This window comes from Nomia melanderi, chromosome 9, assembly GCF_051020985.1.
Source record: "Nomia melanderi isolate GNS246 chromosome 9, iyNomMela1, whole genome shotgun sequence".
In the NCBI taxonomy this organism is placed as follows: Eukaryota; Metazoa; Arthropoda; class Insecta; order Hymenoptera; family Halictidae; genus Nomia; species Nomia melanderi.
In genome coordinates this window covers 17,832,736-17,858,171 of record NC_135007.1, presented here as the reverse complement: position 1 = coordinate 17,858,171, position 25,436 = coordinate 17,832,736, and the positions used below count along the sequence as shown (strand labels likewise).

The following is a 25,436-nucleotide window of genomic DNA, read 5'->3' as shown; positions in this document are numbered from 1 at the left end:
ACGGTTTCCTAGTTTTCCTACCGACGATTCGATACAATCGTCGACGCGTAGTATCGATCGTTTCCAGGATTACTCGAGTTTCTATCTTATCGATACGCCTAGTATCGTACCGCATACGCGCGGCGCATCGTTTCACGTTCGATGGAAATTCTCGAAACGACAACGAGCCATTTTCTTTGCTCGGAAAAGAGAACGAGTACGTGACATTCGGTCTTTCGAAATAACATTCCATCGATGGCCTTTCACAGCCGTGTGTTGCACCATCTTGACATTCGTCGGCCTACCACTTTCGTTTATCCTTTCCTCTTCTCTGATTCTTCGTTCCTCGTGGATTTTCGATTTGACCATCTTTTCAGCCTAATATAACTAATAGCGAAATTCGTCTCGTTTCGTTCATCCTCGATACGAGTGCCTGGAATGTAAAGTGGAACAGCATTCGTAATAATTGAACTTGTTCGAATTCTTAGAAAGAGAAAATCAGCTTCTCCGAATCGTCGCCGCGCGAACATTCTAATTTTAAATGCGTCGTAGAAATCCGCGATCCGCGGTGGTCTCGGAGAGTCTGGAGAATTTTCGCTACGTAACCTCAACTTATAACCTTCCCCCTACTCCCACGGTAACTTGTACGGATGCCCGTAACTCTTTCTATATGGAACATTCAAGTTCGTCTTCTCGAACAATCAACAATACGAATATGTAAATGAACATTATTATTTCTAAAATTCGTTTTCGTTCCTTTTCCTTCGTTCGAATCATAATTACCGACTCTTAGTAATAATATGGTAATACTTGTTGCAGAATTATCGAGTACATAGATCATGCGCAGATCAAGCAGAAACGTCAGTCTTCGCATACTTGTGTCCATAGTACAACAGAGTTGATAGACGGATAGAACGATACGATTTAGGAAATTTACGTTACAACTATGATCGTATACATGGTGCATCGATATCGTTGAAACTTTCTTTTCTTTTTCTTCAAGCATGTTGGCGATGTTGACTGCCGATTGGTTTCCCTTGGGACGAGATGTGTATTTTAGGTAATACGAGTTTAAGGTTACTGCGGTGGAAGCGATGTAGAAAAAAAAGGAAACATATAAACAGACAAACGTTTATTTTCCAGAAAATTCGAACTTTATCCGTTATCGTTTCAACACGAGGTTTCGAATACTAATCTATTAGTGGCAGCTCCCTATGGTGGTTTTATCGCGATCACCAGAAACCCCAAGAAGCTCGTTAAGGTTCAAGGATCTAATAAACCTATAATCTACTTGTATACATCCGCTGGAAAGCTAACAGCCAAATTACAAGTAAATCTTTTCTTCTACGGCCTCTGGTAAAACTTTCAATGTTCCCAGGACTATACTATTCGTATTTTTACAGTGGAGCGGCGGACAGTTGATCGGACTAGGTTGGTCTCAGCAAGAAGAATTATTGTGCGTGCAAGAAGACGGTACGGTTCATATATACGATATGTTTGGCACGTATCAACACGCGTTTACTATGGGAAGTGTATGTTACTCTTTCGTGTCGATCTTACGATACATCGAATTTCTTTCGAAACCCACCAACTGATGTTTGCGCGTTCTTTTATTAGGAAGCAAAGGATACTAAAGTTGTGGAAGCAAAATTTTTTGTAACTCACAGCGGAACGGGTGTTGCAGTTCTGACATCTACCAATCAAATATTCTTGGTAAACAACACGGCTGAACCAAAACTTAGACAAATATCGGGAGTTCCCAGTGAGATTTTTATCTAATATCAGCTAATACCGCTAATACGCTTGTCGGTAGAACCGACATCTATGATCGTCTTCCATTGTAGGATGCGGAGGTCCCATAGATTGCTGGTGCTTGGTACACTACGATAGAGAAACTCGGGTTATTTTATCCAACAGCGAAGGATTATTCGTAGTGCAACAGACGCATCAGAATGCAACGTACATACCCTTTGTATGATATCGGAATTAAGAGATATTAGAAGGTTACGGAGGATGCGAACACGGTCCGTGTCTAACGGATCTATATATTTTTCAGGATATACTTTTTACAAGGCATACGAAAGTCTCGAACGTAGTGGCGATAGCCGTCTCGGGGAATAACCGACATGTTGCCCTTTACTCGGACACAGGTCATTTGTACATGGGCTCCATAGATTTTAAAGAGAAATACTGCGAACACAACGCAAATATCAAAGAAGCGTTAACAAGCCTGGCGTGGTTCGTACGCTTACCTTATCTCATGGAACGCCGCGTAACGTACACGAATCACATTTCTACATAAATAATCGTAGGTGCGGTACGAAAGCTGTAGTCTGCAGTTGGAACAGTACCGTGATGATCGTAGGGCGAACAGCCGAAACGATAATATACACTTACGACGGTCCAGTGCATCTTGTTACGGAGATCGATGGCGTACGCGTATTATCCGCTACCTCCCACGAAATGATACAAAAAGTACCAAACGTTGTCCAGAAAATATTTCGGATTAATTCGACCGATCCTGCATCCTATCTTTTGGAAGCTTCGAAACAGTTTCAAAAGAAGAGTCACAAAGCCGACAGTTACATAGACCTCGTGAAAGATAAATTGGACACGGCGATAATAGCTTGTATCGACGGAGCTAGTCACGAGTTTGATTTCAATACGCAGAAACTTTTGATGAGAGTAAGTGTGTCTCATGTGTCGATTCTTCGTCCCTTTGGCTGTTCTACGCGGGAGAAAATACTCAAAGGTGAAAATACTTGTCGATTATTTCAGGCAGCTAAGTTTGGGAAGGGATTTAGTAAGACGGTTAGTCCGGAATACTATGTAGACATGTGCCGAATACTGAGAGTCTTGAACGCCATAAGACACCCTGCAGTTGGAATTCCGATAACGTACATACAGTATCCTTTATCGCGTCGTTTCCTCTTAAACTTTTTATTACAGTTGAGGAGGAAAAATACTTAACAACCATTCAGATTTACCATCTTAACTGGTCAGGTAGTACTGGACAGACTGGTCGCGAGAAGACACTACTATTTGAGTATACAAATAGCACGACATCTTCAGCTGCCTGAAGTTGAAGGAGAGAGTCGCATATTAGCCCATTGGGCCTGTTATAAAGTAATGTAATTAATTTATTGATTTCGATCACGGAACAACGTAATCTATCGATACGAACAGAAATCAGAATGTTCTGTTCCGTGGCAGGTAAAGCAAACTCAATTGGATAAAGAGGTAGCGGAAGAAATAGCTGACAAATTGGGATACGCGCCCGGCGTTTCCTACAGCGAAATCGCGAAAAGGGCAGCCGATTGCGGTAGAAAACAATTAGCTATCAAAGTAACCTTCTTCTTTCTTTACATTGATCGCCGTCTAATCGGAATACACATTCTTCTCGTTTGTCTTTTTTCTTGTTAATGTCTAGTTGATCGATTACGAGCCTCGCGCGCATCTACAAGTACCACTTTTATTGACGCTCGGCGAGAAAAGAGCTGCTCTGCGTAAAGCTGTTGAAAGCGGCAACACCGATTTAGTTTATACGGTGATACTTCATCTCAGAGATAACATGGCAATCGGTGATTTCCAGGTAAACCAGCAATTTCAGTGGTGAAGACAATTACATCTTTGATCTGACAGGTTCAGATTGAATTTAAGATTTCTGTCGATTGTTCGCAGACCTCTATACTGCACTGCCCTTTGGCAATGGCGTTGTACATCAAATATTGTCAGGGTCACAATCGAGAGGCTCTACGTGGGATTTACAATCAAAACGATGACTTTCATTCTCAAGCCGTATGGTTCATTACCGAGAGTTACCAACGGAAGGTTCGTCGTGAATTCACCGACGACTAAACTTAGCTGGTTAAACGTGCGATATTTTTCCCTGATGCTATGACTAATATTCCTACAGAATACGACGTCGAGAGAAGCCCTGTTACAGTCCGCGCAGGAAAATTTCAAGTTGGCCCGTAACGATACGAACGCGGCTTTGACGGAAGAACAAATAAAACTGTTGCGTTATCAAAAGTCCCTGGAAGATACAGGACACGAATCAATCGTTGGAAAACCGCTTCACGATACCGTCAAATTACTACTGTTGCAGAACGAATTAAAATTAGCCGATAAATTAAGATCGGAATATCGAATATCGGATCGAAGGTGTGATCTTGCATCGTACGATATTTCTAGCACGCATCCTTCCGAATATAGCCGATATACATACGAATGAATTTTCCTCCAGATATTGGTGGTTGCGTATACAGTGTTTGGCAGAGAAGGGTATGTGGAACGACTTGGAAAAATTATCCAAAAGTAAGAAGTCCCCCATCGGCTACGAGGTATTTCCTTTAAACGCTAAGCGTAATCGCCGCTACTCGCGACAGCAAGGAACTTTTTAAATCGGTGCCATTTATTTCGACTTATTTCAGCCGTTTATCGATCAGTGTTTAAAATACGACAAAGAAAGGGAAGCAAAGAAATATTTACCCAAAGTAAAAGATGAATTGAAAGTAAAATATCTGGTAAAATTAAAGTGAGTATTACGGTTAGAAAAACAGATGTGCGATGTAACAAAGCAATGGTTATATAATATTACAGAATGTTGGACGAAGCAGCTCAAACGGCAAAAGAACAGAAAGATGATACAGCGTTAAGTTTCATATTGGCGCAATGCGAACCAACGGATACATTACTGATCGACAAGATTAATATGTTCAAAGCGAGTCTTAAAAATTGAATTTTTCTCTTTTTTTTCTTAGTACATTTGGAGTAGATTTTCTAAATCTAATTACATAAAGATACAACAATAACAACAACAACTACAACAACTACAACAACTACAACAATTACAACAACAACAACAACAACAACAATAATGATGATGATGATGATGATGATGATGATGATGAAGAAACGATATCCTAAGTAATATGTATATAAATAGTATTACACGTAAAACGATAAATTCGGATTTTCTAGGGATCTCATAAATATTTCATTATGGCAATGCATAAAACATAATAAGAACAATTGGTGAACGTGTTTATTTAATAATTCCCAAAATCCATCAACTAGTTTTTTTGGCAGATTGTATAAAACGTATATGCCTCTCTGTTAAGTCGTCGACTATGAGTCGTTCGATTTCCTCACCTTTATTCAATTGCTCGCTCGTAAGTGATACAACGTAATCGTTTTCGTGGCTAACAATTGTTACTTCCTGCTTTCGGGTTTGTAACATATTAGCAATGACCAGCTACAAGAAAAATCTCTTTGATATCTATGTAAAAATCACTGTAACGATCCAATCGGAATTCATTTTTATCGAATAAGTTTGCAATCACTCACGTTATGTTTGTACTTGTTAAGCGCATCTCTTGCTTTAACAATTAAGAGGTTTTCATCAGTTTCCAATTTAAAGGAAACCACAAACGCTTCTGGAACCCAAAGGCTCACCAAAGGAGCTAATATTTTCGGTACCAGTTGAAGAGATATCGTCGGTGGTCCGCTCGAAGAAATCTTGTGAACCGACTGAAAAGTTTTAAATCATCGTTCAGCGCGATGAAAAATTAAAAGCTTTATGAAAACATACGAATTCGTTCGCAATATTTTGGCATTGGATAAATGTACCAATTCGTTAGATGGAATGTAAAAATCTGAAACTGCAGCCGCAAGGTACAAAATAGCTTTATTCTTGAGACAAGCTAGAGCTTGGCAAGCGGATCTCAATAACCATAAGTACTCTGACAGAGTTGTAAACGTGAGGTACAACAACTTGTCCTGGTTCAATGCCTCTTTATATTTCTGTAATATTGTCACTAACTTCTCTGTATATTGCGGTAGTACTAAGAACAAACATAGAAAGAATAACAATTCGATATAGATGAAAATGGAAGCATTTGAATTGTTCAAATTGAATCTAACTGTAAGTTATACAAAATTTATACCCGTAATGTTAGGTTTCCCGTCGTGTTGATCGACTTCCAGCATGTCTAGAAACTTTTGTCCTATAAAATGTCTTGAAAAAGGTTCGAGAGATTTAACCCTATGAACGAGTACGATTAATAGAATAAGGATTCCATGATAATTCTTAGCAAGAAACTAACTCTTATTAGCGGCTATTGCAAAGTGGTCATCACCTGTACATAAAAATAACAGCGTAACCCTTTTCTAAAAAATATTCTGCTGATACGGATCCTCTTGTTCCTGCGCTAAAGTTGTCTACAAATCTTACTGTATTATGTTCTAAAGGTATTGTCGTACCACCGCTCTGTAAGTTTCAAACGTGTAACGTTACATCATCGCGTAATGCCGCGTGTTACGTCCCGCAATATGAAAACTCACTGTTACTAAAACAACTTTCTCATCTTCTCGTAACTGGTGTTCTATAAATTTTTTTAATAATGTTTCATTCTGAGCAAGATCCTGAGGTGGTGCGTGTTTTACATAAAAATCTTCCCACGACGAATCCATATTTAATGTTGATAAAAATGCAACGGCACTGAAATGAAGCGGTAGTAAAAAACCCGATAGTCAGATGTTTCCTAGAAATGTAAGTGTAATATTCGGTATACGGAATTTCGAAAACAAAACAATCTTAATTGAACGAATAGTTACCGTCTTCCAATGAATGATATTTCATTAGATTAACTTGAACGAATCATGTGAGTTTCATGTATTTTTCTCGACCTTAAGATTCCAGAAATCATCGCGGTGCATGGTCAGAGTTACACGACACGAGTAACATAATCGCCCTCTTGTGGCAATGTCAAAAGTTTAATCCTCACAATCGATAAGAATGATTCGTTACGCTATCGTAGCCGATATTTTTAGTATTTTATACGAGTTTTGTAACTTCGACTTCGTATGTTCCATGCGAACTTAATACTCGAAGAAAAATATTTATACGCAAAATTGTCACAGTACAATTGTTCTACCTATATGCTACTTCTCGCGGTTCTTCTATTTTTGTACAATGAACTTTGAAAGAAAAGCGATCTTTACAGGTTAAAAGTTTTATTTATCATCCATGTCTCAATCAAACTTTATACATAACAATCGTGTATGCTCGCAAAATATAAATATAATCTGTACAGAACATCGAAGCAATTCTATTCGACTTAACTGGCTAAAAGTAATACTAGAGACTATAAAGTATATAATTTAGTACTCGGGGGCTGGAGATTTTGTGTCTTTGTTATAATGATAAGACATAAACTGAAAATAAAAGTACAGAATCAATCGATTAGAAAGAACATCTGTGTTTTTAATTGTACATTTATTTGATTCGCTGTAACGTATGCGCAACGTACCTTGTACTGCTTCTGTTTGTAATCGTTCCACGGTTCGGCATTGTGTTTCGGGAACCACGCAACATCGGGATTAGTAAAGGCAAGACGCATTAAATAAAGTGTTGCACCGAGTGCTCCCATTCCGACGGCAAAGAACAATGGAATTAGCTGATAAAAGACAGAAGATACCGTTACGTTATTATAATGTTACTATCGTAATACGTAATACGATCATTTCGATCGTTCGATTTTCTTACCGACGGATTTTTTTTAATACTGGCTGCGGTCAGACCGTCCATTCTAGCCATTTTGACGAATTCAAGCACTAGAACAACGTTCCTCGGTGCGTAGTGACTTCAGGTTCGCTTGCTGCAACACTTCTACTACGCAAAACGAATGGCAAACGTAAAACGAAATACCTTAAAGTTTATACATAGAATCTGTGTCACGACTCGATGCGATACGGTCGAAACATTATGTCGTTTTCACACGTTACTCGATCGCCGTAACGCGAACGAATGCTGGTTTTATTTCTTCTTTATGTTTAATGCGACATCGGAAGAAGGTAGTCTGAGCAACATTATTACTCGCAATACAATTAGTTGATAATTATTCACGAATATAATATAACACGGATACTTACGGTCTTATACACGTATACCATATTCGCAAGTTCTATTCACAAGTGCCTGTAAGTTAGCTTGTAATTCGATCAGAGATTGTTTATAAAACAGAGTATGAGATACTTGGTTGTAGATTTTCAATAAATTCCGCATTATAGACGATTGAAATGATTATCTTACGATGAATGAAAATGATAAATTATTGAAGATTGTTGGCGTTTTCAAAGAAATACAAAGAACAATTAATAGAAGTATTTACACCATAGAATCAACCTTCTCTATCGATAATTACTTCATGATGGTATTTCGTGAGTAAAAATTGATTTTTACAATTTGAGGTCTGTATAAATATAAATGTTGATCTCAGCCACCTGAGCGAATATGAAGATGCGCGAGAGACGAAACGAATAATCGGTACGTAAAGTATTGCTTGAAATGTGGTGTTTCACCGAGCAGTTCGTTAACATTCATTGGACCGATTGACTATCAATGTCAGCGTATCCGTCGAACACAAGAATGAATTTCTGTTCATGACATATTCAAAGAAGTCAATAAGGCGGTGATATTCTCTATTCCGAACGATAAGCGGGATGGGGTTTTCTACAAGTCTGCAAGGACAAGCGTTCCACGAGGCTTTGCTCGGTCGTCAGGATGCTGAGATTAAGCTTTTGGAAACGATGAAACGATGTTTAACGATGAAAATAAAATCAGACCGCGAATATGCTTCGACAATTTCTTCCCTGGCGGTCCAAGGAAAGAAGATTGAGCGCAACGAAGATCTCATCGGTAGTCTCATAGCACAGGTATTTTTATCAAATTTTCACCTATCTCAATATGTTTTAGGATTACGCAATCGTATCCGAAGAATATCTCTTTTGTTTTGTATGTGTTACGTACCAGAGTTGGAGAGATATTATGGACTCTGTCGATCAAACGGCCAAGTTAATCAAACAACAAGCGGATCAGGTCGAGTCTGTGGCGGTAGAACACATTACGACGTTGTGCTCGGAAAGAAGGAAAGCTAGGAAATTATATCAGGAAGAACAAACATGGTTAAATAACCAGTTTCAACAGGTACGCTATCGAATGCGAATCGACGTGGCGCAAACATTGTACGTGGTATTACTTGAATAGTATTCTTGTCATATTGTTTAGTTAACCGAAGACGTTGCCAGAAAGAAATTGGAATATCAGAAGAATCTGGAAATGTACAAGTTAATGAGATCCCGCTTTGAAGAATATTATGTTAAATGTAAGCGTCTTTCTCGCTCGTTTGCGACTGTTAGCTATGTTTTATGACATTTTTAGCAGGCAGAGTTGGCAGGAAGTTGGACGAAGTAAGAGAGAAATATCAGAAAGCCTGTAGAAAACTTCATCTTACCCACAACGAGTACGTGTTACTTTTGGGTGCTGTAACAGAATGTGAGCATGATTTAAGAACTTCGTACTTACCGAGTCTACTTCATCGGCAACAGGCAATTCATCAAGAACTCGTAACATCTTGGTAAGTAAATCTATTATCGTGCCTGGAATAATTTATGATGTACTTCCTACTTTTGCATCGTAGATCGCTAATCTAATTTGTGTAAAATCTATATGCAAGCGCATAGTTACATACAAGGTAAATGTCAATGGTGGTTTCGACGATGACACCGATCGCAGTCAAATAAATAACCTCGTTCTTTCGTGGTAGGAAATCCATACTTCAGGACGTAGTGAGATATTCTGATTTCACGACGGAAAAGTTTCAAGAAACTCACTTGCGAATGCAAAAAGCTGTCGATTCTGTAAAACCGGCAGAAGAATGTAGGGACTTTATGGCAGAGCATAGGTACTTGCAGAGAATTTGTTTTTGTCACTGTGCAATTGCTATAAAACAATTATATATTTAGTAATAATCTATATAGAGCGCGATCAGCATCGCCGATAAGATTCACATTCGACGAGAACCTTGTAGATGATACTTCAGGAAAACTGTTGCCGAATAAATTGACGGTCGATAACTTGACAATAGACTGGTTAAGAAATCGACTAACAGAATTGGAAGCTTCTTTGAAAGCGACTCAACAGAATCGTCAAAATCCTCAGCATCCATCGGAGAATAACAGTGATTCGAAGTAAGGACTTTATTTCGAAATATCGAGTATTTCGATTCTACCTCTCTATACTTTGAGATTAAACGTGCACGTTTATTACATGCAATCGATCATTAGGGCATCAATTTTGGACTATACCCGCGAGAGAGAAGAACTACGATTACGTTGCCAAGAGAAGAAGCTTCAGCGGCAAGTGGACGTTATTAGATCCGCTTTGAATGAGTTAGGTTGCGAAGAATTACCATTGGGATACGATCTCTCCATGGAAAGTACTTTCGTCGATTCACCTGTTATCACTAAGGTAATTCGTATATCGTTACGTTAATATTATTTTCATATTACTGGATACATATATATATATATATATATATCCGAATGTGTGTGTTCCAAATATAATATAGACAAGTTTCATGCATTTTCGATCGTTTACCTCGCGTGAGAAACTCTTTATCAGCTGGTATATCACTGTTCTTCCAGAAAACTGCAATGCCAGATATCGGTTTATTTACATTACGAAGGAATCAACGATTTACGACAATATTTAGATGTCCTTTCAAATCTTTACCGATGATAAACAACACGATAGATGGAACGATTAGATCGAGTAGCGAAAGTCCTGCTTCGAAAACGAATAATACTTTAGTTGTATGTCTTTTCCGCATACGTTGTCCGTTTGTTACGCGCGTAGATATATTATGGTTTGCTGCATATCCGCTTGAACACACAGTACCGCTTCTTTTGCATTCTTTATAATTTATAACGACACTTACCAAACTTAATATTATTTTCAAAAGAAAACATGGAGAATAATTTCCAGACTTTTCTTTTTTGCCTTTTCGCCTTTTTGCCTTTTTGTCTTTTCGTCGTCAGCATCATTAACAATTAGCAATCGTAACGTTAATAATGATAGGGCCAACATTGAAGTATCGTTAATATTAAGCATGTTCAATTTCATATGAATTGACTGAGTTTTAATGTTTTTGAGCCGGCAAAAAGTGTGATGATATATTTAAATAAACACGTTTACAATAATATCGACTTGTGTGTTATTTGGACGCCATGATCGATTGTAATCTTATCGTGTTGGTAAAATTGAGAAAAACTTATTGTAGGCACCGCTACGCGGAATTTCGCATTTAACGACCAATCAAAAAGGAAGTGGAAATGGCGATCTCATAGAAGAGGAGTGGTTCCATGGCGTTTTGCCAAGGGAAGAAGTAGTAAGATTACTTGTGAACGAAGGAGACTTTTTAGTACGTGAAACGACAAGGAACGACGAGTGCCAAATAGTTTTATCTGTTTGTTGGGATGGACACAAACATTTTATCGTTCAGACAACGACCGAGGTAAATATAGTATACCGTTACGTACGATGGTAAAGTTTTAAAGTGACGCGCAATAAACACTTACACACATCCGTATGAATTTTAGGGACACTATAGATTCGAAGGTCCCACGTTTCCATCTATACAGGAGTTGATCAGCCATCAATGGCTATCCGGATTACCCGTAACTAGCCGATCCGGAGCAATTCTGAAAACGCCGATCTTACGTGAACGTTGGGAACTTAATAACGACGATGTAATTCTTCTAGAAAAAATTGGACGGGTATATCGAAATTTTAAGAAACGGATATTCAGTTTTATAGACGTGACATTTGCATAATATCTAATTCAGATTTATGCACTTTTAGGGTAACTTTGGGGATGTATATAAAGCGCAACTTAAGACTTGTAAGACTGAAGTAGCTGTAAAAACTTGCAAAGTTACGTTGCCGGATGAACAAAAACGTAAATTCTTGCAGGAAGGACGAATATTAAAGCAATACGATCATCCGAATGTAGTAAAACTTATCGGAATCTGTGTTCAGAAGCAACCTATTATGATCGTTATGGAATTGGTACCCGGTACGTGAACTATCTTGTCATTATCTTGTCATACGTGAACACTCTTGTCTTTCGATCCGATCGCTAATATCGTATTAAATGCATTCTATAATAGGTGGTTCCTTGCTAACATATTTAAGAAAAAGTGCCAGTAGTATCACGCAAAAAGAACAATTTCGTATGTGTAAAGACGCAGCGGCAGGTATGCGTTATTTGGAATCCAAGTATTGTATTCACAGAGACTTGGCGGCTCGAAATTGTCTCGTAGGTAAATAAATAATGTTTATTAATTATGAAAGGCTTAGTAATTCTTCTTGAAGATGACCGAAAATAAATACGTACAATGTCGGATTTTAGGATACGAGTCTATAGTGAAAATATCAGATTTTGGAATGTCACGCGAAGAAGAAGAATATATAGTTTCCGATGGTATGAAACAAATTCCAATCAAATGGACCGCGCCGGAGGCATTAAATTTCGGTATTTTACAATACCTTCTACGATAGAAACAGCGTAAACATTTTCACATTTCAGAATGTTATTCTAAAGTAATGTAATTGCAATGTTTAATACAGGCAAATACACATCGTTGTGCGATGTTTGGAGTTACGGTGTCTTAATGTGGGAAATATTTTCCAAGGGTGGAAATCCATACAGCGGAATGTCTAACGCTCAGGCCCGTGAAAAAATAGACACCGGTACATAACGTATATATATATATATATATATACATTCACGCATACTTTATTTTCAGCATTGTCATTCGAAGTTGTACAAGTTACTTGTTTGTTCGTGTCGTTCTAGGTTACCGTATGCCAGCTCCGGAAAACACGCCCGATGAAATATATCGTTTAATGTTACGATGCTGGGAATACGAACCAGAAAAACGTCCACATTTCGATCAGATTTATACGGTTGTCGAAACATTGTCTCAAGCATATTCATAAGAAATAAGTTTATATCGGTGCTAACTTTTATCGAGAATTACATTACATTCACGTTTATTACAAATCATATTCTCTGCTCGGAACTTGGGAGTTTCATCAAAGAAATAATGCGGATCGATGTGTCCTATCCAAACACCTGTACACGATACGTTCGATGGCTTACTGAACAACTTTGAAAGTATTGTATCTATCTGAATTTTCACTTTTTATATACCAATACTTTCCTAATTACCAGTGAGCTTAGCGCGAATAGCTAATAGACGTAATAGAAAATGATAATGACTTAATTGTTACAATCTTTGGTTACTAGCTGATTGTTACTTCTTCCAATTTACTACCGTTTTTTTTTAGGGGGGGGGGGGGGGGGTCGAGTAATGTTTTCTAGATTGGCAATAAACGAATATATACGTACTTTGAAAGAACGAAACCTCAAGTATGTATAAAATCAGATTTACAAATTTGTAATGATCGATTAATTGGCTTTTCATTTCTGTAATGTATTTATACATAGTATTATATCATGTATTTTTATTTGCTAAGATTCTTCTCCATTTCTTTATCTATAAATAATTTTGCATTCACCTTATTTTAAATATTTATCCGTCCACAGAGTATTACGGAAGAAAAATATGTATACATATACATAATAACTATTCAGCCCGTGAATTTTAATTATATTTCCCCATATTATTATACTTCATTTTGCAAAATAATTATTAATAGTAGATTGCATATCAAGTTATTTGCTACATTGTGTTGAATAATATTATTTAAGTACAATAGTTACAGAACTTTGGAAGGGTGTTCATGTGTGCAATTTAAATGAAAATTTCAAGAGAATGTATTTTTCTGAATGTATATAAAGAGTAATATAGAAGTTCATTATTTTCAGTGGCAAAACTTGTAATTATGGAAAATCGATTGCTTTCTGTATTCTATTAATCATTGTTATGAAATAGATACCATACCTTGATTGCTAGAGTGCATATTGTTTACGATTTAACGTAATCGCGTGAAAAGGTAAAATACCTGTTAAACGAACCTCAAAACTGAATTGTTTAAATTCCTGTTACTCTACAGATGGAATTGACGATTATTTTTTTCACGAAAGCAATTTAACAAGAGACACGAACGCGATCAAATACTCAACTCATAATCATAAGAGAATCATTATTCGGTTTTGCAATAGTCTTTCATAAAATCTTATCTCTTTGTAGGTATGTAAGTAAGTGTATATTATGTACAACAATGTTAGAAAAATGAAATTTATTTTAATTATTATTGTACATGTACTTCACAAATATAATTTTATGAGTTCATCGCTAACGGCGGACGGGGTTAAAATACCTAAATCAGTGAACAATAAATTGATATAATGGGGCGGAGTGTAATCGACTAACGGATGTTCCTTCTGTAAATTTTTCTTTAATGTGCTTGCTGTATACTGTAACAAAGAGACGCGAAAAGAACTATGAGAATCGTGAAAGAAAGAAAGAAAGAAAGAAAGAAAGAAAGAAAAGAGATTGATTTGTTACCTTAAACTCATCTGGCAGGTCAACTTGATTTAATGGGTAAATTCTTGAAAATTTAAAGCTTTCTGTAAGTACGTAAAAAGGTTTTTTCACTTCTTTGGCACACATTGCCATTGTATATGTGCCAACCTATAAGCAAACGGTATTAGCGTATGCGTCTATCCGAATACTTGATTCATAAATTTACACCTCTCCGATACCTTATTAATAACACCACCACTCTCTGCTACACCTTCTGCTCCTACCATAACCATATCGACTTGTTCCATAACGTATCCCATTGCAGAATCTAATATAAGTGTACACGATACACCTAATTTGGTCAAGTTGCGACACATTTCCTGGCTAATGCAAAGAGAATGGTAGAAATGAAAGTATTATAGCAGTACATAGAAACTATAAGAACCAGACATACCCGCTATTGTCCGGAGACGAACATGTTACGTATACTTCAAATATTTTATTACTGGCAGCAGCTTCTTTCATTGCTTGTAATACAACTCTAGATTTTGAATGTGTCAATATTTTCTAAAAAGGTATAATCGTGTACAGGACAACTGTTAAGAAAAACAAGTCACAATATGTTGAAAACTTAACAGAAACTCACAGAACCATCTGTAATAAAATGTGCTGCTACTTTTGCCACTTTTCCTCTAGCTGCTACTAATTTTTCATAAAACATCTTTCCCCTGTGAAGCATGATACCCTTGCATTCTGCAAATGACTAACAAACAACACGAACCGTAGAATAAAACAATTGACATTGTATAAAATATTGTTTTAGTGTTTTGCATAATAACGAAAGGCCAGTTCCAACAAGTAACTCGATGGTACTTTACCGGTGTATCTAATGTTGCCAAGGTTATAAAACGAAGAAACAATTCACTACCAGATGCAATGGCAGTAACAGGATTATCCGTGGATCTCATTGCATCTATAGCATTTTGCAAGCAATACCTAAGTTCTTGAACTGTCTCTGCTACAATCGGAGAAAATACTTAATGTTTTGCACAATTGTTGAATACTAGTTCAAACATATGTCACAAAATGCATTTACACTTTGAATATTCCAAAACTTTCAGTAATGTGCGTATAGCAGCCATTCCAGCAGAAACGTCTTTCTCATTCTTAATGATGCTATTGAAGTATTGACATATTTCTGAAACATTAATGAAAAATGAAATTTCTAAAAGCTTTCTTTATTCGATAAACCTCAAGAACAATCAAGACAGAAATATTTACCTTCATTTTCCATGATGGTAATTCTTTTATTAGAAATACACACTGTCCTTTGCTTTATTTGAGATAGTACTAAAAAAATAATATTTTAATAAACCTGATTAAGTGTAAGTACCATTGATCAATTTTTTTAGGTTAGCGTATCGTCGACCAACGACAAGAAAATGATAGTACCCAAATAGTAATTGGTCGCTAGCGCGAAAAACTTGGAATACGTATTAAGTGTACTCCACTTACTTATGTTAGGTATCAGTTTCATATGTTGCACCTCGAGTTTGTATCACGTGGAATTCAAGCGTTATCCTGTAAGCTGCCATAACTATCACAAGTCTTGTTTTTATTGTGAATTTCCATGAAACGTGAAAAGAAATGAAATACTAAAGGAAAAGACCCCACCAAGTGTCCAACTTTGATTTCGATAATTTTTCGTGAGATGACAGTACCACGTGGATCTCTAGTTATATATATAAAATATTAGGTATAGATAATACTTGATAGTTTTAAAGTTGTAAACAGTTAAACTTTCATACCTATTTGAAAAACACGTCTCATCGTAGGGTTCGAGATTCTCGAACTTGTATGCGTACGAATCTCGCAGCTAGGGAGATTTACACCTTACCCCGCCAATAGAGCTTTCAGGAATTTCGTCGCAACCATAGTGTATCGAAGAGGTATGAAAGTTTAATTGTTTATATCTTTAAAACTATCGAGTATCTATACCTAATCTATACCTAATATTTTACATACAATCAAAGTCGGACACTCGGGGTCCTTCTTGACTCGAGTAAATATTACATGTGAGATGTAAGTATGTAAATACTACATAGTTGATAATGCGATAAATGACAATTGTTGGTAGGTGCCTATATATATATATACATGTACTGTTGATGCATTGCAATGTGATTGACCGAGTACTTAATGTACTTACCTATTCGGACATAAATCGATACATTTCTTCCTCTTTTCTATTGTTTTCCTCGTTTATTATTCTCTTTCTTTCTTCGATGTAGGAAACGAACAGAACAGTTGATAGGATGTACTATATCTTTCCGTTTGTGTGAATATATATTTTATCTTCATCCTTTTACTTAATTATGGCTTATGAAACGAACGAGAAAAGTGTGAATGTCACAGTGGTAGAAGACCATGGCAATCTTACGTCGAAAGTGGGTTATTCGAATCGAAAATAATTTTCAGGTTATATTGTTTATGTTGAAATTCGATTGAATTTGTAGGAAATACTGGAGAAACGATTGCAAATGAAATCGGAGAAGGTTGAGTCTTTAAGCAGAGAATTACGTCAATGTAGATCGCAAGGAGATCAGTTCAAGTCAATGGCGGAACAAATGCAAGAAAAGTTTGTACAGTTGCAAACGCAGATAAACAGTGCACAAGATTCTAATGGGTAAAGAATTATTAGTTTATTATTAGATGCGGATGCAAAAGAATTAAAAGTGAAAATATTTTTTTGAAGGTGTTACAACTTGGAGAATCACTTTAAGACTTTGGATCTACTAATGGAAGCTCGGGAACAAAATAAATGTCTTAGATTGCAAGTGTCGACTTTAAGACAAAAATTGGAGGATAGTGGAACAGATGTGAAGACATTGCATAAGAGTACCGCGCAAAGTTGCGTGAAACAGCAAGGTCCCGAATGCACTCCTGCTGTTCATCAAAGGGAAGAAATGATAGAGCAGTTGGAAAGATTGAACGTTAAGGTAACATCGCGTAAATCTTCAATGAAAAAGCATTACCTTTCGATCGTACCTTGCGAAAGTTACGGTGCTTTGTATTTCAGTGTACTCAGTTGCAGACGGATTTACAAATGGTTTTAGACGAGAAACACGAATTGGAGATGGAGAGGGATGCTTTTAAATGCAAAGCTCACAGATTAAATCATGAACTGTCGAAAGCGTTAAATGCCTCCAAACCGGTGGATCTAGATGCTCTTATCAATGAGAATAGGTGAATTATAGAATCCGCGCGTTCGATTAATATTTGACCTGAAAAAAGTAAGAATGCATCGGTATTATAATTTTTCAGATATCTTCAGGAAAGATTACAACAGTTACTAGAGGAGAAGGAACTTACGAGGCAATCACTTTCAAAGTACAAAGTAACCACGCATAATCCATACAATATTTTACGCACGTTTTACGCACTCTTCACCGGTGCTCGTTGGATTGCTCGATGAATTATAACAGAATAACCGTATTTTTAGAGCATGCTGGATAGTAAACGGGTGAAAGGATCTGTGAAATTGGGAGCTAATACAACTGCCGGTACAATTATGACGCATAAACAAGGTTCGTCGTTGCTAGATTCCAAATGATTCGAATGCGCGCTGCACGTTGATGTAAATTGAAAGGGTACCGCATGAATTTTCAGTGGAACAGTTGCTCCATCATGATTCTCACGTGCCGGTTCAGAAATCTGCAGCAGCCATGTCCGATTTACGATGTCTGTGTGTAGCTCTGTTGGAAGCGTTGAACGATAAAACGTTAGCTTTGGCGCATCAAAAGAAAGCAAACAAGTCGGTAACGTATTGCGTAATTTGGATCGTGCACATTTAAAACGAGCCGCCCTAGCTGGTATTGTGAGATTCACAGCGTACGTGATATCAATTACAGAATATTAGCATTGAGAATATGCGAATTGGACAACACGATAGAATCACCGTCAACGAAATTGTTGGAAGGATACACGGGTGCAAACGTTGACGCGAGATGTGAGTGAAATATATACGATTTACAGAGAAACCATACAAAGCGTACCTTTGTCTGGTATGTTTAGAAATTTCTTGTTACTTCTGCTAGGTGAAAAGGATGTAGCGGAGCTAGTGGAGAAAACGGAATGTAGCATAGAAGAGGAAAAAGCGGTGCACAGTATCGAAGAAACGGACAAGAACGATGGCGCACGAGTCTCTTCGTCGGAAAGTCAAGTAATGCAACAATTGCATTCGATACAGATGAGCCTTCCGAAAAATTTGAGAGTTTTAGTTCAGAAGGCGATAAACAATTTAAAGGAGAGTGATAGAGGGAAAGTGTAAACCGATATACACCGAATCTTAAAGTATTTAGAATGAAACGGAGGCGATCCACGCGTCGAAGTAGCACGCATCGTCGTCGCCCGTTATCTAGTCTCGCTGCACAGACGACTAAAATTCAGTGTATCATTAGAGTGATGTATTAGATGGCCTGTGCGAGATAATATCGAATACGAATGTTATTTTAAGCGAACATGCGATCAATAATCGTCCCGCGTATGGAATTTCCTCTTTCTAACGAAACGATTGTTGATGGAGTGATCGTGTAAGATAAGATATCATTTGCTCTCTCACCTTTGGCGCAAAATGGAATTCAACTGGATTAACCACGAACCGATGATAATGTTTCCCATAATTTCCGATTTGTTACTTGTTTTATTACCGATTTTTACTCTGCTGAAAAATGTCAAACATTCGAAAGTTCCGATTACTTTTTGTTTCTCGTGAGTTTATGTCTTTTGGTAGAACAAACAATAATGGAAAAGATAATTAGAAAACCGTGTTACCGCTCCGTGAACATTCGTCTTTCTCTTTGATTGAATTTCGAATTTAAATGTTCGTTTGGTAAACGTTTGTACCGTTGCCTTCCGCGCATTTGTACCTTGGCCCGGAAATAGGGAATTAAAACAATTGCGAATGGTACGATCATAAGCATAAGAATGAATTCAGCTGCAACACACACCTGCCGCAAAAAGAGTTTCTGCTCTCGTTTCCCGTTCGTTTCTCGTTCCCGTTCCCATTCTTGTTCCCATTCTTGTTCCCATTCTTGTTCCCGTTCACGTGCCGCGTTTGCTTCAAGTATGCCTCGATAGGCTGACGTCTTTTTTGCTTTCCACGCTTCGAAGGACAATCCGTTTTCGTTTAATCGTCGCGTCGTCGAAGCTCTAAAATAATTGGCTCGTATCACGGAAACCGAATAAACGTTACGCGACGAATCGTTCGGGAAGAAGCTGGATTACGACCTGGTACCGTTCGGGTGTATCCGGAGTTTCTCCGGGACAAGGTTCGTTGCGCTTTTCGATCGGTCCGAAGAATTTGCTCGCTTAAACGAGTTATTCCAAATTTCGATAAAGTTTAAGTCCGTTCGCTGTGAAAAGGGAGGAGGAATTCGTGATTTTTCGAGTGCAAACGGTTGCAGTGTCAGGTTCAAACGACGACTGTAGCGTACCTCGACAGGAATGTCGACTGAAACAGCCCGAGTGTCCGTCCTTGACGGGTTGTCGCGATTTCTGGAAGAAGATGTTATTATTTCTTCATCTGCCGTAGTACCGTTTGCGTTTTCGTTGGTATCGCTCGATAGAACCGTAGCCGCCTCCGTAAAAAGTCGACTCGTACGACGTTTGTGCCGGTGTCTGCGACTATCGCCGGATCTATGGGATTTGCGGTGAAGCAAAGTTCCCGATATATCCTGGAATTAAGAGAGAAACGGATGTTCGAGACACGCATGGGTAGAAGCGACAGAAAGGAGCGTTAAGGACTCTGACTGGCTCGTTGATCGGTGGCGAAGTTGTTTCGTTTTCTTTGCGACTGGTATCCTTCGATTTCGAGGATTTCTTGAAACACCATTCTTCGTAAATCGTTCGATGGAATTGAATAATCTGTTCTACGTGGAAACACGGACAAGGTACATTCTCGGTCTACGAATCGCGTTGATCCGCGCGCTTCACTAACCGTTATTTTCCATCGCTTCGTTCACCGCTCGCTCGACGAGACTCGAGAAATTTTCAACCGAGACACTTTTGCTTTTCATATTGAACTCGAATCGTTTGAATTTCGTGAGAATTTCGAAATCCTGGACCAGAGCGACTCGACGAACGCTGTTAACGATCGCGAAGATTGTCGGGTAACTTTGGAGTTGCGCAAAGATTACCCGACATCGGGTAAATCGTGGCGAATTAACCAAACGGAGGAACGGAAGAGAAACAGGCGCGAGAAATTTACTTGGAAATCGAAAGTTCGAGTACGAAAGAGTAGAGATTCGCATCGAGGAATCATGACCGTGGCGTTTGCGGCTGATTTCTCGATAAATATTTCGATCGTGGCGGGTTGCAGTTTTAAAGGGGGGCACAGCATTTGCTTTTCTTTATTTCCAATTTCTCGAATTCTAATTAGTTGTTCGATATATTCGTATGCGCGTAGATAAAAGTAATATTAAGGTTTGCTATGTACACAAGCACGAATACGAATGCGAATGCGAATGCGAATGCGTATGATTTTCTAACGGTAGAAATCGTAACAATAGCAACGACGACAGAAGTAGTAGCAGTAATACTAATGACAATGGTGACGATAAAAATACAATTAATATAAATATTAATAGGAATAATAATTAAAATGGAAAACGATGAAAGCATAGATACATATGTACATGTATAGGTAGCATAAATGGCGGAAGACGTAATTCGCTAGAAATGACTCTTTATCCAGTCGATGTATTCGGTGACGCGCGTGTAAACGCCAGGATATCCGGGTTCTCCGCATCTGTTGCCGAACGAGACGATGCCGATTTGAATCCAACGACCGTCGGTTCTGAGCATCAGCGGACCACCGGAATCGCCTTGGCAGGCGTCTTTACCGCCCTGGCTGTATCCGGCGCACAAAAAGTTGCCGGTGATCGGTTGGAGGTAGGCGGAGTCGCAGTCCTCGTTTCTCCAAACGGGAAGGACCGCTTGCCTTTGCACGGTGCTCTCCTTGCCACCTGCCGACAGAGAGACGACATTCGAGAATCGGCGTGTGCTCGTCGGATCCGGCCACTCGAGGAGAAGACGTACCGTAGTAAGTAGTGCCCCATCCGACTACGGTGGGTCTCTCGCCCGCGAATCGCTGGTGTCGGTAACGCGAGTGCGGCAAGCAAATCGGTATCACGTACGGCGACTTGCGAACGGGCCTGGTCAACTCGAGCACGGCGATGTCGTTGTTGAAGTTCGCCCGGGAGAACCTCGGATGCGCGTGGATCTGTTTGACCGTGTACGTTTCCGGTGCGGATGGTTCGTCGTCTCTTTCGAGATCTATATCCCCGAGCCGTACGGTGAATTGTCTCGCCGCGAACCTGCGCAAATTCAAAATTCTTTCTTTCCGTTTCCTTGGAAATCGTTGCGGTCACAAGGATAGGCGAGGACACGCTTACGGTCGTTGACGTTTGTCGCGCGTGCAGTGAGCGGCGGTTAGAATGTGCCGCGGTCCGATCAGCGAGCCGCCGCACCAGAATTCCGTGTGTCTCGAACCGTACAGGAATATCGCTGCCATCCATGGCCAACGTCCCGGCAGAGCTTCCTCGCCGCCGACCACTCGATACTTACCCGAGTTCCTCACACCGCACTCTGACAACAGAGAAGAAGAGCGAACACGCGACACGCGCCTGTTAATCCCTACTATCCGTCTATCGTTACCTCTACGCGTCTCCTCTACGTTTCTATTCTTTACCCTCATCGTCCTGGATGAAATTGTTCTCGATACTCGCGACGGTGGGCTCGTTTACCGACGATTCGTGCGCATCGGGACTCAATACCGGTCCGAACACCGGACCGATCGTCGTCGTGGTCGTCGTGCTCGACGAAGCGACGGGAAACAGCGGAATGGGTCGAGGCGTCTGCAGCTTGGTCGGTCTGATCGGTGGTCGCGGAGTGGTATGCGCGCCAACCACGATTCCACTCGCCGGAATGATTCCGATCGACTCGCTGAAAATTCACCTCGTTTTCAAATGATCGAGAGCGGTACCGCTCTCTTCGTCGCTTACCTGGCGATTTCGGTCTTATCGGTCAGCGGACAACAAACGCCAGGGACGAACAAACTTTTGAAGCACAACGATTGCCTGAGTTTCGTCAGATCCAGCAAGAGCTGAGGACAAATGCTCAAGTCTTGACAGTGTCCGGCGTTGCCGTCGGCCGTGATGCAACCGGACGACGACGATACCGACGAAGGGGATTCCTTTTCCCTGTTCGCGAATAGTTCCGCGGAATGGGAAGCTATCGGGATCGGCGTGGACGTCGGCGTCGGCGTCGGAGTCGGAGTCGGAGTCCGAGTCGACGTCCGAGTCGACGTCCGAGTCGACGTCCGAGTCGACGTCCGAGTCGACGTCGGTGTCGGCCAGGTGGACGCGGGCAGGGGCGGTAACGTGGACGACAGGGCGGACGCGTTCGAGGACGGAAACCGGGCCGGTGAGGAGTCCGCGGCGACCGATGTCCGCAGAGGAAGAGCCACTCCGCGCACCAATGGCGCTATACTGTCCGTCACGTTGCGACCTGGAAACGAGAGAGCAGAGACAGGTGAAAAGTGAAAAGGAGCTGGCTGGATTCGTACCTAGAATGTTTTTAGAGATGGTGTATATCGCCGACGGTAACTGGTTCGGTGGATAGTTTGAGTTCTCGACGCCCCTGGTCATGTCGACGATGTAACTGCCGACCGTGTTCAAGGCGCCCAGAGTTTCGCTGATCGCGATCAACGGATCCGGCTCGTCTCGTCTCGAGAGGGAGGTTTCCTCGAGCCGGCCGTGACCGGGACGACCTCGCGTGTCCCTCCGCAAAATGCCGGGCATCGGTCTTCGCGGATCACGCGCGAAATCCGCGCGCCACGGTTCCGTCTCGGCTAATCTTCGGAATCCGATCGTTCCCGTGGACACCGGCGTTATCGGCATCCCGAATCTCTCCGCTGGAAACACCGATTCGCGTATCGTTCCTTTCTCTTATTCGCCTACGGTCGAAGACTCGCGTCGACGCAGATGCTCGTTACCGTCGAGAACGGGTAACGTAGAGCTACGAAGGACTCGTCTCTTTCTCTCTCTCTCTCTCTCTCTCTCTACTTACGATAATTGTACCGCGCTACATTTTCGGTGTAACACCAGGAACCCGTTGGCAAACTCCATATCGCGAAGAGTTCTGAAACATTTGCAGGATTCGAGACACGTTTATTCTTCGATGGGGAGACCGAGGAAACTTTTGATCGCCACGGAGGGAAAAGTTGTTGGCTCCAATCCGATTTTCTCCCGATAAACGATAACGTACAGGGATTTCATTAATATTCGATCGAAACGAAATCGAGCGCTCGTCATCGACGCCCCCCGAACCGTGCGATTATTGCGCAACATCGCTGGGGTTTTACGTCCGAACGAAACAGCTTTCGACTCTTCCGAGAAGCACGATCGAAGCGACCGGCAGACGCGACGCGTTATCGCGATCCTGCGTGCTCTCGGGTCGAGTAATTTCCACGGTTCCCCGAATTTTTCTCGCGAAAGTCCACTCGGTCGTCGTTCGAATCCGGAGAATCGCGAGCGCGCGAAAACGAACAATCGAAAGAGAAACACGCGCCTGGCCCTTTTCAGAAGCACCGACGCAACGTACATCGCGCGCGCGCCTCATCGACGGTGAAAGTTGCTCGACGAGAAAGCGCGCCTCTTTCTTCCGTTCACTGATTCATCGACGATTCGCGTCCGACACCTTTGTCGTTTCGCGATCGGACGATCGTTTGGTTCTCGAGCGATCTAAAAGCGAGAGGGATCGCGACCGTTGGTCGAGAAAAGTCGCGCGATCGCGCCCTTTGCGCCGAAGAAATTCGAATTGGAATTGCGCGAGCACACCGATTTCTCTCCAATGATGCGCGCCTAGAAAAGTTGAGTTTTATTTTGCCTTTGCCTCGCATTCGCGCCTCGTTTCAGACTCGCGATCGAGACGCGACGGGTAACCTTTAACCCGCATCGTGTGGGCTCAATCGGTTTTCGATCGACGGTCCTTTTAGGGAAAACCAACGCGGACGCGTGCCACTGGAAAGTTCGTTACATCAAATTTTCAAAGAAAATGTTGACTCTAAAGGTTGTTGTTCTCTAAAGGTGGAGAAATTCGAATGAAACGGAGCGCAAATAGTAAATAGTAAATAGTAAATAGTAAATAATTTGGAGTAAAAACGCGCTGTTCGTGCGTACCGTCGGAACGAAGGAAACCGCGTCGAGTTGTCATTGCGCCGGGGTACCGGTGTACCTCGATGAAATTTCGAGGACAATTAAATTATAAGGACAACGCTGCGTTGACCGTTCGCGGGAAGGTCACTTACCCAGAAGGACGATGGACGACAGCATCCTGGCAGAGTCGAACGTCAATGGTTCCTATTCATAGACATTCCAGACGGCTAGCCGTTACCACTACCGATACCTCCGATGAGACGCGCGGCCTCGAACTATTTCGATAAAGTTGTCGCGTCCGCGACGGTACCGGCGAATTGTTCATCGTCTATGGAGCCCGGCAGGCGAATAGAAAGAGAGAGAAGGAAAGAAAGACGGGGAGAGAGAGTGACAGTTCGAGAAGGGAGAGGCGGAGAGACGGAGAGGGGGATGTAGGAAAAACCAAATAGAGGAATCCGGAGGGGAGAGATCGAGAGAAGATCGGAGGGGGAAGACGGTGGTAGGCCTGAAAAAGACGGGGATCGTGGCGGAGGACTGTACACGGGAGGACACCGGGAAAAGGAGAATCGGGGAGAATCGGCGCGAATCAGCCGATCGGGAGGCAACGATCGTTCGGAACGATGCTCGGTCGTGCGATGACTGTCCGTGAAAAGACCTCGACACACTTTGCTTTCAACGGACCCGTTCCCTCACTCTCTCCCGTTTTCTTTTCCATCTCGCCTTTCTTCGCCGTCCCTCGCTCGCCGCCGACCGAGAGAAAGTGTTCCCTCCCATCGGTTACCGGTGCTCTACCCGTTGTCGTTTCTTTCCACTTTCGGATCGCGGATCTCGCGGTGGACGCGCGACGATCCAACGGAGAATGGGATTCGGCGAAATGAAATGACCAAACAACTGGACGACTAC

The 25,436-nt window shown here is 40.9% G+C and overlaps 7 protein-coding genes across 19 annotated transcripts; 3 read left to right on the top strand and 4 right to left on the bottom strand.

The window, feature by feature from the left end:
• The first annotated feature begins 46 nt into the window (after positions 1-46).
• On the top strand, positions 47-5,013 carry Vps16A (vacuolar protein sorting 16). Of its 2 annotated transcripts, none has more exons than XM_031989438.2 (17): positions 47-196; positions 799-1,039; positions 1,123-1,309; positions 1,383-1,511; positions 1,597-1,741; positions 1,824-1,951; positions 2,036-2,217; positions 2,292-2,664; positions 2,758-2,885; positions 2,961-3,105; positions 3,193-3,324; positions 3,410-3,571; positions 3,661-3,810; positions 3,896-4,143; positions 4,226-4,322; positions 4,413-4,516; positions 4,582-5,013. In XM_031989438.2, exons 2-17 carry the CDS (start codon positions 984-986, stop codon positions 4,718-4,720), a joined length of 2,505 nt encoding a protein of 834 aa, XP_031845298.1. In that variant the 5' UTR covers positions 47-196; positions 799-983; the 3' UTR covers positions 4,721-5,013. The 2 variants fall into 2 exon arrangements, with proteins under 2 accessions (XP_031845298.1, XP_031845297.1); XM_031989437.2 differs by lacking the exon at positions 47-196 and adding an exon at positions 264-696.
• On the bottom strand, positions 5,013-6,470 carry Ppcs (phosphopantothenoylcysteine synthetase). The gene is made up of 6 exons (XM_031989442.2): positions 6,325-6,470; positions 6,120-6,250; positions 5,928-6,025; positions 5,611-5,825; positions 5,329-5,511; positions 5,013-5,236 (listed from the first exon to the last, which is right to left on the bottom strand). Exons 1-6 carry the CDS (start codon positions 6,451-6,453, stop codon positions 5,051-5,053), a joined length of 942 nt encoding a protein of 313 aa, XP_031845302.1. The 5' UTR covers positions 6,454-6,470; the 3' UTR covers positions 5,013-5,050.
• Positions 6,471-6,979: 509 nt separating this feature from the next.
• ND-MLRQ (NADH dehydrogenase (ubiquinone) MLRQ subunit) lies at positions 6,980-7,697 on the bottom strand. Its single transcript, XM_031989443.1, has 3 exons — positions 7,529-7,697; positions 7,293-7,439; positions 6,980-7,197 (listed from the first exon to the last, which is right to left on the bottom strand). The coding sequence occupies exons 1-3, from the start codon at positions 7,577-7,579 to the stop codon at positions 7,144-7,146; spliced, it is 252 nt and encodes an 83-aa protein (XP_031845303.1). The 5' UTR covers positions 7,580-7,697; the 3' UTR covers positions 6,980-7,143.
• A 117-nt stretch (positions 7,698-7,814) lies between these two features.
• FER (tyrosine-protein kinase Fer) lies at positions 7,815-13,362 on the top strand. 6 transcript variants are annotated; one of them, XM_076370862.1, is made up of 16 exons: positions 7,815-7,962; positions 8,053-8,697; positions 8,795-8,968; positions 9,050-9,146; positions 9,203-9,398; positions 9,588-9,725; positions 9,787-10,011; positions 10,108-10,291; positions 10,468-10,635; positions 11,103-11,336; positions 11,422-11,598; positions 11,684-11,897; positions 11,992-12,144; positions 12,234-12,356; positions 12,452-12,574; positions 12,681-13,362. In XM_076370862.1, exons 2-16 carry the CDS (start codon positions 8,485-8,487, stop codon positions 12,821-12,823), a joined length of 2,562 nt encoding a protein of 853 aa, XP_076226977.1. In that variant the 5' UTR covers positions 7,815-7,962; positions 8,053-8,484; the 3' UTR covers positions 12,824-13,362. The 6 variants fall into 6 exon arrangements, with proteins under 6 accessions (XP_076226977.1, XP_076226978.1, XP_076226979.1 ...); XM_076370863.1 differs by having other exon boundaries at positions 7,815-8,697; positions 9,206-9,398; XM_076370864.1 differs by having other exon boundaries at positions 7,815-8,697; positions 9,802-10,011.
• Positions 13,363-14,074: 712 nt separating this feature from the next.
• On the bottom strand, positions 14,075-15,983 carry eIF2Balpha (eukaryotic translation initiation factor 2B subunit alpha). Its single transcript, XM_031989506.2, has 9 exons — positions 15,832-15,983; positions 15,598-15,666; positions 15,413-15,514; positions 15,195-15,334; positions 14,963-15,079; positions 14,771-14,883; positions 14,556-14,700; positions 14,359-14,484; positions 14,075-14,267 (listed from the first exon to the last, which is right to left on the bottom strand). The coding sequence occupies exons 1-9, from the start codon at positions 15,851-15,853 to the stop codon at positions 14,118-14,120; spliced, it is 984 nt and encodes a 327-aa protein (XP_031845366.1). The 5' UTR covers positions 15,854-15,983; the 3' UTR covers positions 14,075-14,117.
• Positions 15,984-16,047: 64 nt separating this feature from the next.
• LOC116432493 (coiled-coil domain-containing protein 149) lies at positions 16,048-19,285 on the top strand. Of its 6 annotated transcripts, XM_031989501.2 has the most exons (11): positions 16,048-16,265; positions 16,350-16,398; positions 16,608-16,763; positions 16,833-17,002; positions 17,072-17,315; positions 17,396-17,562; positions 17,641-17,713; positions 17,819-17,903; positions 17,986-18,130; positions 18,228-18,325; positions 18,414-19,285. In XM_031989501.2, the coding sequence occupies exons 3-11, from the start codon at positions 16,692-16,694 to the stop codon at positions 18,644-18,646; spliced, it is 1,287 nt and encodes a 428-aa protein (XP_031845361.1). In that variant the 5' UTR covers positions 16,048-16,265; positions 16,350-16,398; positions 16,608-16,691; the 3' UTR covers positions 18,647-19,285. The 6 variants fall into 6 exon arrangements, with proteins under 6 accessions (XP_031845361.1, XP_031845359.1, XP_031845363.1 ...); XM_031989499.2 differs by lacking the exon at positions 16,350-16,398; XM_031989503.2 differs by lacking the exon at positions 16,608-16,763.
• A 1,460-nt stretch (positions 19,286-20,745) lies between these two features.
• On the bottom strand, positions 20,746-25,256 carry LOC116432492 (clotting factor B). 2 transcript variants are annotated; one of them, XM_031989496.2, is made up of 8 exons: positions 24,686-25,256; positions 23,446-23,517; positions 22,943-23,290; positions 22,380-22,884; positions 22,067-22,320; positions 21,771-21,963; positions 21,415-21,692; positions 20,746-21,341 (listed from the first exon to the last, which is right to left on the bottom strand). In XM_031989496.2, the coding sequence occupies exons 1-8, from the start codon at positions 24,708-24,710 to the stop codon at positions 21,049-21,051; spliced, it is 1,968 nt and encodes a 655-aa protein (XP_031845356.2). In that variant the 5' UTR covers positions 24,711-25,256; the 3' UTR covers positions 20,746-21,048. The 2 variants fall into 2 exon arrangements, with proteins under 2 accessions (XP_031845356.2, XP_031845357.2); XM_031989497.2 differs by lacking the exon at positions 23,446-23,517.
• Between the last annotated feature and the right edge of the window lie 180 nt (positions 25,257-25,436).